Genomic DNA, 19,389 nt, shown 5'->3' on the forward strand with positions numbered 1-19,389 from the left:
TGAGGAAGTTCTTCCTGATGTTCAGGTGGAATCTCCTTTCCTGTAGTTTGAAGCCATTGTTCCGTGTCCTAGTCTGCAGGGCAGCAGAAAACAAGCTTGCTCCCTCCTCCCTATGACTTCCCCTCACATATTTGTACATGGTGATCATGTCTCCTCTCAGCCTTCTCTTCTGCAGGCTAAACATACCCAGCTCTTTAAGCCGCTCCTCATAGGGCTTGTTCTCCAGACCCTTAATCATTTTAGTCGCCCTCCTCTGGACGCTTTCCAGCTTGTCAACATCTCCCTTCAACTGTGGTGCCCAAAATTGGACACAGTATTCCAGGTGTGGTCTGACCAAGGCAGAATAGAGGGGGAGCATAACTTCCCTGGATCTAGACGCTATTCCCCTATTGATGCAGGCCAGAATCCCATTGGCTTTTTTAGCAGCCGCATCACATTGTTGGCTCATGTTTAACTTGTTGTCCACGAGGACTCCAAGGTCTTTTTCGCACACACTGCTGTCAAGCCAGGCGTCCCCCATTCTGTATCTTTGATTTCCATTTTTTCTGCCGAAGTGAAGTATCTTGCATTTGTCCCTGTTGAACTTCATTGTGTTAGTTTTGGCCCATCTCTCTAGTCTGTCAAGATCGTTTTGAATTCTGCTCCTGTCTTCTGGAGTGTTAGCTATCCCTCCCAGTTTGCTGTCATCTGCAAACTTGATGATCGTGCCTTCTAACCCTTCGTCTAAGTCGTTAATAAAGATGTTGAACAGAACCGGGCCCAGGACAGAGCCCTGCGGCACTCCACTCGTGACTTCTTTCCATGATGAAGACGACGCATTGGTGAGCACCCTTTGGGTTCGTTCGCTTAGCCAATTACAGATCCACCTAACCGTAGTTTTGTCTAGCCCACATTTTACTAGTTTGTTTGCCAGAAGGTCGTGGGGGACTTTGTCGAAGGCCTTACTGAAATCCAGGTACGCTACATCCACAGCATTCCCTGTATCGACCCAACTCGTAACTCTATCGAAAAAAGAGATCAGATTAGTCTGGCATGACTTGTTTTTGGTAAATCCGTGTTGACTATTAGCAATGACCGCATTTGTTTCTAAGTGTTCGCAGACCACTTCCTTAATGATCTTTTCCAGAATTTTGCCTGGTATTGATGTGAGGCTGACCGGACGGTAATTGTTTGGGTCGTTCTTTTTCCCTTCTTGAAGATAGGGACCACATTCGCCCTCCTCCAATCTGCTGGGACTTCTCCCGTTCTCCAAGAACTCTCGAAGGTAATTGCCAGTGGTTCTGAAATAACTTCCGCTAGTTCCTTCAGTACTCTTGGATGTAGCTGATCTGGCCCTGGGGACTTGAATTCGTTTAGAGTAGCCAGGTGTTCCTGGACAACTTGTTTCCCTATTTGGGGTTGGATTTCCCCAAATCCTTCGTCCATTCCATGTTGCTGAGGTTGAAGATGGCTTTCTTTTTGTGAGAAGACCGAGGCAAAGAAGGCATTAAGCAGTTCTGCCTTTTCCCTGTCCCCTGTCGCCATCACCCCATCTTCTCCTTGCAGTGGCCCTATCGTCTCCTTTTTCTTCCTTTTTCTACCAACGTAAGCAAAAAAGCCTTTTTTGTTGTTTTTTATGTCCCTGGCAAGCCTGAGCTCATTTTGCGCTTTAGCCCAGGCTTGCCAGGGACAAATATAACCAAACTCAAAAAACTGGAAAAGTTTTAAGAAAAGTGGAGATAAGTGACTGAATATATGAGAAAAATTAGGCAACATGAGTAATTTTAGATAATGATGTCTAATCAACTTCATAAACAAGAAGCAGTGATATCTATAATAGATAAGCATGATCAGAGTTTAAATATTTGTGTTTCCCAAAAGACACAGAGGAAGACAATATAGTAGATATCTTATAACAGGCATGGGCAAACTTCAGCCCTCCGGGTGTTTTGGACTACAACTCCCACAATTCCTAATAGCCGGTAGGCTGTTAGGAATTGTGGGAGTTGTAGTCCAAAACACTCAGAGGGCCAAAGTTTGCCCATGCCTGTCTTATACCCATAAACTAGCAAGTTGGAAGTCATGTATCTCCCCATCTTAGGTTGTTTGCACAAATGTTTGATTGTTTACACACCTATAATTGTAATTTGTCAACAGTTGTTTTAAGTATATATGAACTGTCTATGTTTTATGGTTACTTTTTCATACTTCTACATAGTTGCATATGCTCAATTGTGTTTCAATAAAGATATACAAAAGTTATTCAGTTACATTTTGCAACCTTTTCTGCCAACGTGTAGTTTCGACAGAAAACTTTGCTTTTGCTCAAAAAACTTGACAATTTCATGCAATATTTTGCAGGAAAAAAACCCTGAAATCTGGCATCGGTTGACCACTTTCTCAGCTGTAGTCCCTTTTTCCACCAAGGATGAGAACAATCTGCAAGTATTCTTCACAGTCCTGCTCCCTGGAAATCCCCACTTTCTGCTTTCAGAAAGACAGCTAAGGGCACATCTACACTATCAAATTAATGCAGTTTTGGCTCCACTTTAAATGCTATGGCTCAATGTTATGGAATAAGAGGAGTTGTGGAGCCTCTGATGGTGCAGTGGGTTAAACCGCTGAGCTGTTGAACTAGTTGACTGAAAGGTGGGCAGGTCCAGTCTGGGGAGCAGGGTGAGCTCCCGCTGTTAGCTCCAGCTTCTGCCAACCCAGCAGTTTGAAAACATGCAACTATGAATAGATTAATAGGTACCGCTCCAGCAGGAAGGTAACAGCACTCCATGAGATCAAGCTGGCCACATGACCTTGGAGGTGTCTAAGGACAACACTGGCTCTTCGGCTTTGAAATGAAGATGAGCACCAACCCCCAGAGTTGGACAGGACTAGATTTCATGTCAGGGGAAATCCTTTACCTTTACTTTACCAGGGGTTTTAGTTTGGTGTAGCACCAGCCTTCTTAAGTAGAGAAAGGTAAAGATCTCGTAAAGCTACAATTCTCTTGATTCCATAGCATTGAGCCATTGCTGTTAAACTAGTGTCAAGCTTCATTCATTCCACAGTGTAGATGCACCTCAAGTCTGATAAAGTCACACACTGCATACAATACCCAGAAGACACCTGATGGTCAGGAGCAACTAGCTTCAGACCTGCTTGCCAGCTTTCCAGGTTGACTACTTTTGGAAACAGGATACTGGGATAAATACACCTGCGGGGCAATCTAACAGAACCTTTTGTACGTTTTTCTGCCTCTTGCCTTTATTTTTGTCTGGCTATTGGGACCAGGAATCTTTCAAGGGCCACATTCCCTTTGAAAACACATGACAAGGACCCTGTGCAGTAGGGCCAAAGCCACAGGTGAATGGGGTCAAAAGTGGGGTGCACTCTTTACTTGATCTCTTTTACTCCTCTTCCTTCTCTCCTCTTTGTAGATGCTGGACCAGACCACTTGCCCAGGACTTTCATAGTTTTTCATATAAAAATTTCATAGAGTCGGAAGTTTTGGAGAATTATGATCTTTGGAAAGGCATGACCTTGTTAGAAATCATAACCTTTTGAAAAAACAATGCCATAACCTTTTGGGAAATGGGAATCATAACCTTTTGAAAAAATGATGCCGTAACCTTTTGGGAAATGGAAATCATAACCTTTTGGAAAATGGCATTCACCATCATTTTGACAAAATCAGGACTATCCCTGATTTTAAACATTTGCTTGGCTCAACCTTCTTCTTAGTGGTAAATATCCACTAGTATTCATGCAAGGTTTCTCAGTTGTTAAATTAATATACCTAGATATCTCTTTGAACTGTTAGGGACAAAGATATGCCAATCCACAAAAACATATTTATAGCAGAAGTGTTTTTTCAGTTGTCCAAAAAACACTACTCTCTCTTAAAACATCTTGGTTTAAATCATACTCTCAATAGACAAAAATAAGGTAGACTTCTTTAAAAGTAACATAGTTGGTTTACTCACAAACTTCATGTATTCAGCATACAGAGACATTCCTTATATATCCAGTTACAGATCGGATTTGAAGTAGTTCCTCTGTGCAGGTAACACAGGGCATCTTTCTCATAATCTTTTCAGTCCCTTGTCTAAAACAGGCATGGACAAACTTTGGCCCTCCAGGTGTTTTTGACCAACTCCCACAATTCCTAACAGCTAGTAAACTGGCTGAGATTTTTGGGAGTTGAAGTCCAATCTCTTCTGAGAGTCTAATAGAGTCTCTCTCCAGTCTGAAAGTCCAATGTAGTCTGCCTCTACTGGCATCTGAAACATTCTGTTTCTAAAATGGAGTCTGAGTCCTGAACAATCCCAGATCTGATCAAAACATAGAGTTAAGGAAAACTGCATACTAATACACATATACTATATAGTAAGCAATCTGAATTATATACAAACTAATAACTTGTGGAGGCTTGAAGAAATTTGCAAGCATACTGTTTCTAAAATGGAGTCTGAGTCCTGAACTATCCCAGATCGGATCACATGGTCTGCAGCCCCTCCCACAATATAGAGTTAAGGAAAACTGCACACCAACACATGTATATACAATACAGTAAGCAATCTGAATTAAATACAAACTAATAACCCTTACTTCCTGGTCGCGGCCAGGGCACGCTGGGTGGGGCCAACTCTGGCCCCGCCTCCCGCACTATTCGCCCTGGCCCCGCCTCCCACGCAGCGTGGGAGGCGGGGCCAGGGCACGCTGGGCGGGGCCAGGGCGTGGGAGGCGGGGCCGGTGGCGGGGGCGCTTTTCAGCACCCCTGCTTAACATTGAAAAATATCTCCGGCTGGCCCTGACTCTACTGTACAAACTAATAACCAGTGGAGGCTTGAAGAACGTTGCAAGCATACTGTTTCTAAAATGGAGTCTAAGTCCTGAACAAGCCCAGATCTGATCACATGGTCTGCAGCCCCTCCCACAACATAGAGTTAAGGAAAACTGCATACTAATACACATATACAATACAGTAAGCAATCTGAATTATATACAAACTTGTGGAGAGTTGAAGAAGATTGAGAAAAGTCCCCAAAGACCATCTAGTCCAGCCCCATTCTGCCAGCAGGATGACACCATTAAAGCACTCCCAACAGATAGCCATCCAGCCTGAGCTTAAAAACCTCCAGAGACAGAAACTCCAACAGACTCCAACACAGTATCTGCCACTCTTTGAGTTGTAAGACATCCCAAGGACAAATCAGCCCAAGCTCCTGTCATGCAGGAACACACCATCAAAGCACTCCCGACAGTCTCTGCTCAAAACCGTCACACTCCAAGGCAGAATATTCCCCTGTCTAATGGATCTAACCATCAAGAAATTATTCTAATCTATTTTCCTACAAAAAGGGGAATCCACATGATTTGTCCCGTTGAGAGACAACCAAGGAAGGCATGACATTGGGAAAAGAACCGTCCTTACCTGGCCCAAGGTACATTCAACCGTCCCAAGAAGGCCACCTTCTTCGAGTCCCACGTTCTCAGCATCCTCTCCGTCGGCATCGAAGACTTCGAACCGCAAGGTCTGCATCTCTTCGAAGAAATAGTCCAGGGCGAAGACATGAGCGAAGACGGGGTTCTGGGACCTGTGGAGGACCTCAGAGCGACCCACCTGGAGAGAAAGACGGAGATGTATAGACCTTAATGGGCACAAGGCCAACTTGGGCCCTCCAGGTGTTTTGGACTTCAACTCCCACAATTCCTAGCAGCCGGTAGGCTGCTAGGAATTGTGGGAATTGGAGTCCCAAACACCTGGAGGGCCCAAGTTGGCCCCATGCTTGATCTACACTTCTATATAATGCAGTTTCAGAATGCAGTCCTAGCTTACGACCTCATAAACACTGAGCAGGCCGATATTTGCATTCAAAAGAAGCTCATAGCTTCCACGTCAAGATGTTTAATCTTTCCTGGGTTTTGTCCAGAATTTTAAATATCCATAGTGATTAACCTTACTCCCCAAAATAGATCTAGATGAAATAATGGGCTTTTACAACGTCTAATAAAATGAGATGTTTAAAAAAGGGGGTCAGGGACCTTCATAAATAAAACAGAGTATGCGTAAAATGCTGTCGTTTCTGTTTAAACATTCATCTGCGGGCAGAGTTTTGTTCACTCGGAGTGCATCTATCCTGGCAAATTAATGCAATTTGACATCCCTTTGACTGCTATGCCATTTGGGAGTTATAGTTCTACAAGGTCTTCAGTCTTCTCTGCTGAAAAGAGGTGGTGCCTTAGCAAACTATAACTCCCAGGATACTATAGCATTGAGTTAAAGCTTAAGCTTAAGTTCAATTTCTATGTAAGTCATGTCATGTTATGCAAAGATACTACAGTAGAGTCTCGCTTATCCAAGCTAAACAGGCCGGCAGAACCTTGGATAAGTGAATATCTTGGATAATTAAGGAAAAGCCTATTAAACATCAAATTAGGTTATGATTCTACAAATTAAGCACCAAAACATCATGTTATACAACAAATTTGCCAGAAAACGTAGTTCAATACGCAGTAATGTTATGTTGTAATTACTGTATTTACTAATTTAGCACCAAAATATCGTGATATATTGAAAATATTGACTACAAAAATGTCTTGGATAATCCAGAACCTTGGATAAGTGAGACTCTACTGTATATGTGTATTAACTGGAAAATCAAAAGCATGTAGCTGATTGGCTGAGTTTGCAAGGACCTGGGGAATTAGTTTGTAATTGTTGCTATCCTGCTGCTGGAGATCCGGTTTGAATAGGTTTCTCTCTCTCTGTCTGTGTGAGTCTTCTGAGTAGTGGCTGGAAAGAAGATGGCTCTATACTCAGAGAGGCCTGACTATTTCTGAGGCCTTGCTTGCTCCTAATTTTCACCGAAGCAGATTTATGGCTTAAGCGGCTGAGGGGGAAAAGGAAAGGGCCTGATGCTGTTAGGAATGGTGGGAGTTGGAGTCCAAAACACCTGGAGAGCCCCAATTTTCCCATACTTGGTTCATAGCATAGTATAGTATTAATTAGGTCTATTTTAATAGTAACTCAATGAACCAGAAACTACATGTATCCGGCATCTATTTCCCAAGAGTGCTGGTTAATTGAGAGTTTACTATACAGTACTTCCAAATTAAAGAGTGGGATAACACTGCAGTGCATCCAACCTCATTCCACTGTTCGCCGCTGAGCAGCTGGAGCACCAGGCAGGGATCCGGCTTGATGGTGCTTCCACGCTGCGGGAGGCTCCAGCAGGAGACCCGGAGCTCCACCCGGGACGCCCCAAGGGCCACCGGCTGGGAATCGACCCCTTCGGACATGACGCCGCCTGAGCAAAAGAAGAGGAAGAAAGAGATCAAGAGCAAAGTGAACACTGGATTGAGAGAACAAATTAATTTTGCCAGGAAAAAATGTACAGTTCAGGCAGTCCCCAAGTTTTGATCAACATTGCTCCTGTGAGTTTGTTCTTAAATTCAATTTGTATGCAAGTCATGTCATGGTATATAAAGATACTATATGTGTGTTAACTGGAAAATCAAATGCATGTAGCCAATTGGCTGAGTTTGCAAGGACCTGGGGAATTAGTTTGTAACTGTTGCTATCCTGCTGCTGGAGAACCAATTTGAACAGGTTTCTCTGTGTGTGTCTGTGATCTTAAGTTCAATTTGTATGCAAGTCATGTCATGGTATGCAAAGATACTATATGTGTGTTAACTGGAAAATCAAATGCATGTAGCCTGGGGAATTAGTTTGTAACTGTTGCTATCCTGCTGCTGGAGAACCAGTTTGAACAGGTTTCTCTCTGTGTGTGTGTAAATCTTCTGAGTACTGGCTGGAAAGAAGATGGCTCTGTACTCAGAGAGGCCTGGCTATTTCTGAGGCCTTGTTTGCTGCTGATCTTCACCGAAGTAGATTTATGGACTAAGAAAGGACTGCCTATAACTGCTGATTTCTGTAAGCAGTCAGAGGGACTATTGTAAATACCATCGTTCTGTTGATCTTTTGGATTTAGTAAAAGTTTCTGTGTTATTTGTTTTGCAAAGCTGAGTGGTGCATCATTCTGCAGGGTGTCTCTGGGCTCACGGGCACAAGTAAGAGCTTCCTTCTATCATCCACAAACCCCAACAAGTCAGATACATTTTTAAGTGTAACTCCAGTTAAATACTGTATATAAAATATTTTAGCTTTGGATAGCATAGTTAAGGTAAAGGTTTCCCCTGACGTTAAGTCTAGTTGTGCCCAACTCTGGGGGTTGGTGCTCATCGCCATTTCTAAGCCAAAGAGCCGGCGTTGTCTGTAGACACCTCCAAGGTCATGTGACAGGCATGACCTTCCCGCTGGAGTGGTACCTATTGATCTACTCACATTTGCATGTTTTTGAACTGCTAGGTTGGCAGAAGAAGCATAGGGAAGGGTTAAAAGACCCCCTTTTCCCAGAAGGTTGTCAGTTTGAATCCACAGGATGGGGTGAGTTCCTGCTGTTAGCACTAGCTTCTGCCAACCTAGCAGTTAGAAAACATCCAAATGTGAGTAGATAAATAGGTACCGCTTTGGCAGGAAAAGGCAAAAGTCATGCTGGCCACACGACGAGAAGGTGACAATGCAGGTTCCTTGGCTTGGAAATGGAAAAGGGCGCCGCTTCCAGAGCCCAGCAGTTCTTTCATTTCCAGCTCAGGAGGCAATGTTCTTCTCCATTTCCAAGCCAAGGAGCCTGTGTTTTCCGTAGACACCTCCTGGTCGTGTGGCCGGCATGACTGCTTGGAGCGTCTTTTTGCCTTTTCCCACCGAAGCAGTACCTATTTATTTACTCACATTTGCATGTTTTCGAACTGCTAGGTTGGCAGGAGCTGGGGCTAACAGCAGGAGTTCACCTCCTCCCATGAATTCGAACTGCCAGTCTTCAGGTCAGCAGTTCAGCAACACAAGGAGTAACCCATTGTGCCCTACACAGCCCTGGTTCTACCCTATTCTGCTTTGGTCAGAGCTCACCTGGAATAACCCAGTGTTCATTTCTGGCCACAACATTCAAGAAGGAGAGGAACAATCTGGAATATGTCCAGAAAAGAGCGACCAAAATGATCCAAGTTTTGGAAGCCAAGCCCTATGAGGTGCGGCTTAGGGAGCTCCTCATAGAGAAGGTTAAGTGGGACACGAGAGCCATGTTTAAGCATTTGAAAGGATGTCATATTGAAGAGGGGGCGGGCTTGTTTTATGCTCTGGAAACTAGGACACAACGGAGCAGCAGGCTCCAATTGCAGGAAAAGAGATTCCAACAGAACATTAGGAAGAACATCCTGACGGTAAGCGTTGTTCCATAGCAAAATACATTTATTCTGAAATGCTGGAGGATAGGCACATTTTGCATGCTCAGAGGCAGATATGCACTACCCTGGGTTGAAGAACGGCACACAAAATAGAAGTTTCCAAATTCCAAAGTGTCCTTCTCACTTTCCGTCTCGGTCCTGATGCAGAAGCTTATGAAGGATGGTTGGCAAATGGAGCTCCCAAATGGCATGAGAACCTTTTGGGCCCAACGGTGCTGAGTCAGTCCCACGATTCCCCCTCCTCTCTTGCTGCTCCAGCCTTTCCTGGCCGTGATTTATGAGGCTGCGTCCTGGATGGACAGCTCTGGCTCCCACCAGGGACCTGAGTCAGGTCAAATCATCCGGGAAGCTCAGCCAGGGAAGGAGAAAAGGCTCCGAGGAGGGAAGGAGGGAGACACAAGGAAAGCTACGCTGGAAAGAAGGCCATGCATCTTCGTTTTCTTCTGCATGTATTACTTGAAGGCTTCCTGGAAGGATCGCACTGTCCACTGATGGAAACAGGATGCTGGGCTAAGTGGACATTGGGTTGAGTCCAGCGGTGCTTTTTCTGAGGCTGGATTCTGCTTCATTTGCATCTCTGCAAGGCAGTGTCAGCAAACAAGCCGTAGAAAGGAAAGAACCGCATGTTTGTCCACTTCGAGTATTTCCTGATGAAGCAGAACTTGGGAAAAAAGGTTCTTTTGCGTGGATGGGATCACAACTCCCAAAATCCCCCATACATACAATATAATGGCTGTGGGATTCTGGGAGTTGTAGTTCCCAAAAAAAGAGGCAGGAGCCCCTGGTGGCACAGTGTGTTAAAGCGCTGAGCTGCTGAACTTGTGGACCGAAAAGTTGCAGGTTCGAATCTGGGGAGTGGAGTGAGCACCCGCTGTTAGCCCCAGCATCTGCCAACCTAGCAGTTCGAAAACATGCAAATGTGAATAGATCAATAGGTACAGCTCTGATGAGAAGGTAACGCTGTTCCATGCAGTCATCCCGGCCACATGACCTTGGAGGTGTCTACGGATAACGCTGGCTCTTCAGCTTAGAAATGGAGATGAGCACCAACCCCAAGAGTCGGACACAACTGGACTTAATGTCAGGAGAAAACCTTTACCTTTACCTAAAGAGAGGCAACGTGGTGTAATGGTTTCAGGCTTGGACCAGGAAACTAGGAGGATAAGTTTCGAAGGTGTCTCTGCCAAAGAGTGCTGGTGCCTCACCAAACCACAGCTCCCAACACTCCATAGGATTGAGCTGTGGAAGGTAAAGGGGTGTTAAACCGCATTGGTTCTACAATATAGCTTCACCCAGAATCCAAAACAATGTTAACGGAAAGAAGGAATCCATAAAAATGACCAAAATCTACCAGTATTAAAAAAAACTCTAAAACCAGTATAGTAAATAAAGAACAACACTCAGAAAACAGGGAATTTTAGACAGGAAACAATCAGGGCCAGCTAACATCTCCTAACAAAGGATAACCTCTGCCAGGCTTTGAAGCTGCAAGGCTATTCAATGCTAATTAAGGTGGCCAATTGCAACATTCACATTTGCCTCAAGCAAACAAGAGTTCTTTCTTCCACCCTGGACATACTGAACTTGCTGACCGAAAGGTCGGTGGTTTGAATCTGGGGAGTGGGGTGAGCTCCCACTATTAGTCCCAGCTTCTGCCAACTTAGCAGTTCGAAAACATGCAAATGTGAGTAGATCAATAGGTACTGCTCCAGCAAGAAGGTAACAATGCTCCATGCAGTCATGCTGGCTACATGACCTTGGAGGCATCTACGGACAACGCTGCCTCTTCGGCTTAGAGATGAGCACCAACCCCCAGAGTCGGAAACTACTAGATTTAATGTCAAAGGGAAACCTTTACCTTTACCTATATAAAGCCCACTAGTTTCCAACAGACCTCACAACCTCTGAGCATGCCTGACTTAGATGTGGGTGAAATGCCAGGAGAGAATGCTTCCTGAACATGGCCATGCAGCCCAGAAAACTCACAGCAACCCAATGTTAAGTTCAACAGTTATGGTCCACAATTTAACACTTATTGTTACTGTGGGCCTTCAAATTGTGACAACCCTATTACAGAATTGGTGCAAGGGGATCCAATGGGTTTCCATGGCTGAGTAAAGAATAAAACTCTTGTATCCAGAGCCTTAGTCCAATGCTCAAAGTACTAGATCACATTGGCTCTTACTTCACTGCTAAGACTATAAGTCCGGAATGGAGAGACCGCTGTTTCTGGCGTCCAATAGACACGGAAGAGAAAGTGTTACATTTAGGAGTTTCAAAGCCTTTGATACAAGGCATCCTAGAAAAATGTCCATCCTGGCATGCAACATGGGTCTTGAGGCTAGAAGAGGCATGGGCCAACTTGGGCCCTCCAGGTTTTGGACTCCAACTCCCACCATTCCTAACAGCCGCTTAAGCGGCTGAGGGGGAAAAGGAAAGGGCCTGAGGCTGTTAGGAATGGTGGGAGTTGTAGTCCAAAACACCTGGAGGGCCCAAGTTGGCCCATGCCTAGTCTACATTGACCAGTTTTAAACTACATTAGATGGCAGTATAGATGGTTCCGTCAGCAGTGGAAGATGCACAACTGTAAGTACTGTATTCTCAAGCTATTCCATCCCCTATACAAAAATACAACTCCCTACCAAAATACCTATCGGAAGCAAATCCAAGTACATAGGTATGTGAATACACACATGTATATAATTGCCTCCAACATTCTGACCTATGGCAAAACTACTATGGGGTTATCTTAACAAGATTAGTGTGACTCGCCCAAGGTCACCCACTGATGTACTATCCACATTGGCTCTCTTAATTCATGGGTTGCTGTGAGTTTTCCAGGCTATATGGCCATGTTCCAGAAGCATTCACCCATATGTATAGCAGGCATCCTGAAAGGTTGTGAAGTCTGTTGGAAACTAGGCAAGTGGGGTTTATATATCTGGGAATAATGTCCAGGGTGGGAGAAAGAACTCTTGTTTGTCGGAGGCAAATGTGAATGTTGCAACTGGCCACCTTGATTAGTATTGAATAGCCTTGCAGCTTCAAGATCTGGCTGCTTTCTTCCTGGAGGAATCCTTTATTGGGAGGTATTAGATGGCCTTGATTGAGTCATGTCTGGATTTTCTCTGTTTTATAAGTGGTTTTTCTCTATTTACTGTCCCAACAAAGAATTCCCCCAGGAAGCAGCCAGACCTTGAAGCTGAAAGGCTATTCAATGTTAACCAATCTGACCAATTACAACATTCATACCTGCCTCAAACAGACAAGAGTTCTTTCTCTCACCCTGGACATTATTCCACAGATATATAAACCCCACTTGCCTAATTTCCAACAGACCTCACAATCTATGAGGATGCCTGCCATAGATGTGAGCAAAACGTCAGGAGAAAATGCTTCTGGAACATGGGCAGACAGCCCGGAAAACTCTCAGCGACCCAGTGATGCCGGCCATGAAAGCCTTCGACAACACAATGTATTATATACAGTAGAGTCTCACTTATCCAACATAAACGGGCTGGCAGAACGTTAGATAAGCTAATATGTTGGATAATAAGGGGGGGATTAAGGAAAAGCCTATTAAACATCAAATTAGGTTATGGTTTTACAAATTGAGCACCAAAACATCATGTTATATAACAAATTTGAGAGAAAAGGTAGTTCAATTCATGGTAATGCTATGTAGTAATTACTATATTTACGAATTTAGTACCAAAATATCACGATGTATTGAAAATATTGACTACAAAAATGCATTGGATAATCCAGAACGTTGGATAAGCGAGCGTTGGATAAGTGAGACTTTACTGTATCAATATTATTTTTAATTTATATATAATACATTGTGTTGTATATAAATAAATTGTTTATTATTATTATATATTCCAGACTTCAGGATGACTACTACCAGAATCCGCCAGTATCTGAGGGAGTATGGAAGCTGCAGTCCAAAAAAACACCCAACGTTTGTGAGTTCTGAGAAGCACATCAAGACAAGCCCCAGATCTCGCATAAATGGAAGATACCATAACAAACACAGAAGAGCAGACAGAATCTAGGAACTGTATTCCAAAAAAGTAACTTGGTTGAGCTTTGGGATCAGACCAAAATCTTATCCTGAAGCCAATCCCTGGAACCAGCAAAAGGTCAAGCAAACCTGAAACAGATTGTCAACAATCCAGTTTCAGGTATTTGGAGCAATGCTACACCCGAGCATAGAGGTTATATTTTGCATTTGGGATTAAATCCTTGCCAAAGATTATAAGATGGGCCATGAATCAGTCCCATTCCAAACAAAATAAAGAAGCTGTTTTAAGCAATTGGCATTTTGAAAAGCAATATATGTGATTGGTTTCCTCCCAAATGATGTACGGATCTCTCTATGCAGCACCAAAAGAGTGACAGAAAAGGGAACATCAATAGCCTTGCAGTCAGCGAGAGCGGGCAAAGGTCCAGGGCTTTAACACAAAAAAGACACACCGAGTCACAACACGCAAGACGGAGCTCCCCGATTGCATCCCACCAAGTCACAACCTGGGTGGAAAAGAAGCTCAGGAAAGGGGAAAAACAACACAGCGGGATCCCAAAGGTGGGCATATCAAGGTGGCACTTTTGCTATCCAGACTAGTAACACGGAATGAATGAATGACACTCCCAAGCATATACACATAAGTACACACCTCGGTGGGAACGACCACAAGGCAGAGATGCATCTAACACACGCATGCCAAAGCATAACATCCCAAGAGAAGTGAGTCCCACTCCATTATGCTCTGGGCAAACCTCACCTGGAAAACTATATCCAGCTTTGGGCAACACAATTCAAGGAAGAAATTGCCAAGCTGGAATGTGTCCAGAGAAGGGTGACCAAGATGATGAAAGGTTGGGAAGACAAACCCTATGAAGAATGGCTGAGCGAACTGGGTTTGTTTAGCTTGGAGAAAAGAAGGCTGAGAGGGAACATCAGAGCCAGACTTGAACATTGGGAAGCATGTGCCACTGAGGAGGGAGCAATGCTTGTTTTCTGCTGCTCTCTAGAGACCAAGACATAATGACTTCCAATTGCAGGAAAAGAGATTCCACGTAAACATTAGGAAGAACTTCCTAATAGTAAGAGCTGTCCAGTAGTGGAACATGCTGCCTGTGGTTCCAGTGGAGTCTCTTTCTCTGGAGACTTCAAGCAGAGGCTGGATGGTCATCTGTCGGGAGGGCTTGGCTTGTATTTTCCTGCATGGCAGGGGATTGGACTGAATGGCCTTTGGGGTCTGCTCCAACTCTAGAATTCATTCTATCTATCTGTCTGTTTATCTATCTAAAGGGGGTTGAATTGGTTGACCCTTGGAGTCTCTCCCAATGCTAGGATTCTATGTCTGTCTATCTACAGTAGAGTCTCACTTATCCAACATTCGCTTATCCAACATTCTGGATTATCCAACGCAGTTTGCCTCCTGCCCCGACCCATAGCTGTTTCTCTAGGCAGCAAGGATTGAACTTTTTATGGATTTAATTTCTGACAATGTTGCTACTGTAAGTTCATTTTATGCAATTCTATCTTTATTTGTAGTCAATTTGTTAGTAGCTAATGTTTTTTTAGTCAATGTATCACAATATATTGCGATGTTTTGGTGCTAAATTCATAAATACTGTAATTACTACATAATGTTACCGTGTTTTGGACTGCTTTTTGTCAATTTGTTGTAAAACATGATGTTTTTGGTGCTTAATTTGTAAAATCATAATGTAATTTGACGTTTAGTAGGCTTTTCCTTAATCTCTCCTTATTATCCAACATTTTCGCTTATCCAACGTTCTGCTGGCCGGTTTATGTTGGATAAGTGAGACTCTACTGTATCTATTTTTCTATCTATCTATCTATCTATCTATCTATCTATCTATCTATCTATCTATCTATCTATTATGTATCTATTGAAGGATTCCCCCAGGCAATGAGCAGCCAGACCTTGAAGCTGAAAGGCTTTTCATTTACAATAGAGTCTCACTTATCCAAGCTAAATGGGCTGGCAGAACCTTGGATACGCAAATATCTTGTATAATAAGGAGGGATTAAGGAAAAGCCTATTAAACATCAAATTAGGTTATGATTTTACAAATTAAGCACCAAAACATCATGTTATACAACAAATTTTCTATTTTTTTCTATTTCTGCCCCTGCCTTATGGAATGCCTTGCTGCCCTATATGAGAGCCATGCGTGAATTAGGGCCTTTTACCCTAGCACTCAAGACCTGGCTCTTTACTAGAGCTTTTGATCTATGTTAATTTTATCAACATTTGTATGTATGTTTTTATCCTTTACAATTTTATCTTGTAAATTGCCTAGACCATCTTGGATGGAGGGCGATTAATAAGTAATTAAATGATGATGATGATGATGATGATGATGATTTGAAAGAAAAAGTAGTTCAATACACAGTAATAAGGTAAAGGTTTCCCCTGACATTAAGTCCAGTCATGTCTGACTCTGGGGGTTGGTGTTCATCTCCATTTCTAAGCCAAAGAGCCAGCGTTGTCCATAGACACCTCCAAGGTCATGTGGCCGGCATGACTGCATGGAGCACCGTTACTTTCCCGCCGGAACGGTACCTATTGATCTACTCACATTTGCATGTTTTCGAACTGCTAGGTTGGCAGAAGTTGGAGCTAACAGCAGGTGCTCAATCCGCTCCTGGGATTTGAACCTGGGACCTTTCGGTCTGCAAGTTCAGCAGCTCAGTGATTTAACACACTTCGCCAAAATATCATGATATATTGAAAACATTGACTACAAAAATGCATTGGATAATCCAGAACCTTGGATAAGCGAGTCTTGGATAAATGAGACTCTACTGTACCTCTGTGTCGGTCTATATGTCATATGTCTAATGGCCTTGAATGTTTGCCATGTATATGGGGGTGAGAAGGGTGGAATATAAATACTGTAAATAGATAAATAAATAATCAAGGTGGCCAATTGCAACATTCACACTTGCCTCCAACATACAAGACTTCTTTCTCCCACCCTGGACATTATTCCACAGATATATAAACCCTACTTGCCTAGTTTCCAGCAGACCTCACAACCTCTGAGGATGCCTGACATAGGTGTGGGCGAAACATCAGGAGAGAATGCTTCTGGAACACGGCCATATGGTCCGTAAAACTCACAGCAACTCACTATTTATTGAATGGGGTTGTTGTATGTTTTCCGGGCTGTCTGGCAATGTTCCAGAAGTATTTTCTCCTGACGTTTCGCCCACATCTACGGCAGGCATTCTCAGAGGTTGTGAGGTATCTATTGAATGATTGCCTTTTTGTATGTAAACTGCTGTGAGTCCCCTTGGGGAGAGAGGGTGGTCTATAAATAAAGTTATTATTATTATTATTATCCATCCATTCATCATCTAACTATCTTTCAATCTATTTAGTTGGATGGGATGTCCCTTGGGGGTCTCTTTAAACTCTATGATTCTATATACAGTAGAGTTTCACTTATCCAAGACTCACTTATCCAAGCCTCTGGATTATCCAAGCCATTTTTATAGTCAATGTTTTCAATATATCGTGATATTTTGGTACTAAATTCGTAAATACAGTAATTACTACATAGCATTACTGCATATTGAACTACTTTTTCTGTCAAATTTGTTGCATAACATGATGTTTTGGTGCTTAATTTGTAAAATCATAACCTAATTTGATGTTTAATAGGCTTTTCCTTAATCCCTCCTTATTATCCAAGATATTTGCTTATCCAAGCTTCTGCCGGCCCATTTAGCTTGGATAAGTGAGACTCTACTGTATGCTCAATGCCACCCAAACCTGGAGGATTGAGACACCCAGCCCCACAGACAGAACCCAAAACCCAGAGAGCCTTTGCCCTCATTGCATTGTGTTGCAGTTCCAAGCAGGGACATCGGGTGATGTGGCATGTGCCGTGAACAAGACGATGGCCACTCAGCCAGGAGCACGGCACCGTCAAGGCGTGAGCATGATTGGAGCACGGCGCATGGTCTCAGTGGGGCGGAGAAGAAAACGACAGACATGTGCCAAAAGGAGGGCAGGTCCACACATGCTACAAGATGCACCACAGAGACACGCACACCGCAGCGACCCACACATCAATGCTTATTGGGCATCGGAGGTGTCAATGTGCCCGATGCCAACCCCACAGAACCAGCCCGACCCCGGGGAGTTGTGGGATCATAGAATGATAGAATCAGAACTACAGCTTCCTTAGAATCATATAATCCTAGAGTTGGAAAAGACCTCATGGGCCATCCAGTCCAACCCCATTCTGTCAAGAAGCAGGAAAATTGCATTCAAAACACTCCCAACAGATGGCCATCAAGCCTCTGTTTCAAAGCCTCCAAAAAAGGATCCTCTACCACACTTCGAGGCAGAGAGTTCCACTGCTGAACAGCTCTCACAGTCAGGAAGTTAACGTTCAGGTGGAATCTCCTTTCCTGTAGTTCAAAGCCATTGTTCCGTATCCTAGTCTCCAGGGCAGCAGAAAACAAGCTTGCTCCCTCCTCCCTATGACTTCCCCTTACATCTTGATACAGTAGAGTCTCACTTATCCAACATAAACGGGCTGGCAGAATGTTGGATAAGCGAATATGTTGGATAATAAGGAGGGATTAAGGAAAAGCCTATTAAACATCAAATTAGGTTATGATTTTACAAATTAAGCACCAAAACATCATGTTATACAACAAATTTGACAGAAAAAGTAGTTCAAGATGCAGTAATGCTATGTAGTAATTACTGTATTTACGAACTTAGCACCAAAATATCACAATGTATTGAAAACATTGACTACAAAAATGCGTTGGATAATCCAGAACGTTGGATAAGCGAGTGTTGGATAAGTGAGACTACTGTACATGTCTCCTCTCTGGCTTCTCTTCTGCAGCCTAAACATGCCCAGCTCTTTAAGCCGCTCCTCGTGGTGCTTGTTCTCCAGACCCTTGATCCTTTCAGCCGCCCTCCTCTGGACACATCCCAGCTTGGTTGTGCCAAGCTGCAGGAAGCCCCACAGATGGGACCCGAGTGCGGGGGAGCATTTCCTCCTATGCACTGCAGGGATGAAATAGCACATCCAACCTGAATGCGCACCAGGCTTATACAAGAAAAGGGAGAGAGATGCTCAGCCAGGAGAGTGGCGGCGACAACCTTGGGTACCACTGCAGGGAGAAGGAGGAAGAAGGGAAGGAAACACTCACCTGGATGGAGGAATGCAAAGGATGGAGGAGCTGTCCTCTCTCTGTGTGTGTCCTTCTTTCCTCTCCTGGGAGGCTCCTTCCACTCCTAGAAGTCCTTGTGTGAGTCTCTCTCTCTCTTATCTCTCTCTGTTTTTTCCTCCCTCCTCCTTTTCCTCTGCTGTCCCGTGCGCTCTTTCTCTCTCTCTCTCTTTTTTCTGCTGCTGTCACGTTTCCTCCATCCGTGTCTCTCTCTTCTTTTTTTGGTGTGGCTCCACCTCCTTCCTAGATTCTGCAGTGGAAAGGAAGGAGGGGAGAAAGAGAGAAGAAACCACGCAAAATGACACACACACACAGAGGTCTATGGATGGAGGGACATGGGAGATGCCCACGCCAGATGTGGCAGGAGCAGAAAAGAAGGGGATGAAGCTCTTGCTCCTCTTGCATGCACCCAAAAGAAAGAGAAAGCAGAAGGGGAAGGAAAATTGTTGTTGTTGTTGCTGTTGTTTTCATTTATATCCTCGCTTTCTGCCCATAATGGGACTCAGGTTGGCCAACAACCCATTGAAACCACTCCACAGACCTCATAAAAGTCTAAATGCAAGGCTGGAAACCCCTCAAGGAATTCCGAAGTCAAAATTTGGGGCATTACAAATATTTAAATGCATTTAAACCACAACACAAGCCAGGTTGTTGTGAGTGCGCAATCAATGGCACAGTATTTGGTTCCTTAGCTATATTCTGCACTATCCCACTCCCTTGTCTTGTTTACAGTTTGGTCATGTCTTACAGTAGTTGTCACCATAGGTCATTGGGCGCTGTTCTGAGTTTTAAATTGTTGTTTTTTTAATGCTATAGTTTTATTGTATTGTATTGTACTTTGTGTTTATTTTATGCTTTGTTTTAGGCACTTT

General features: G+C 43.7%; 1 protein-coding gene across 1 annotated transcript in view; it reads right to left on the reverse strand.

The window, feature by feature from the left end:
• The window catches only part of cpne6 (copine 6), a 33,090-nt gene extending 14,337 nt beyond the window's left edge, over positions 1-18,753 (reverse strand). Inside the window, exons 1-3 of the mRNA XM_062984218.1 lie at positions 18,500-18,753; positions 7,123-7,283; positions 5,408-5,596 (exon numbers count right to left, since the gene is read on the reverse strand). Coding sequence (XP_062840288.1) covers positions 5,408-5,596; positions 7,123-7,275 — 342 coding nt within the window. The 5' untranslated portion in view covers positions 7,276-7,283; positions 18,500-18,753. The remainder of the gene's footprint in view (positions 1-5,407; positions 5,597-7,122; positions 7,284-18,499) is intronic.
• Between the last annotated feature and the right edge of the window lie 636 nt (positions 18,754-19,389).

Source organism: Anolis carolinensis, chromosome 6, assembly GCF_035594765.1.
Source record: "Anolis carolinensis isolate JA03-04 chromosome 6, rAnoCar3.1.pri, whole genome shotgun sequence".
Classification (NCBI taxonomy): domain Eukaryota; kingdom Metazoa; phylum Chordata; class Lepidosauria; order Squamata; family Dactyloidae; genus Anolis; species Anolis carolinensis.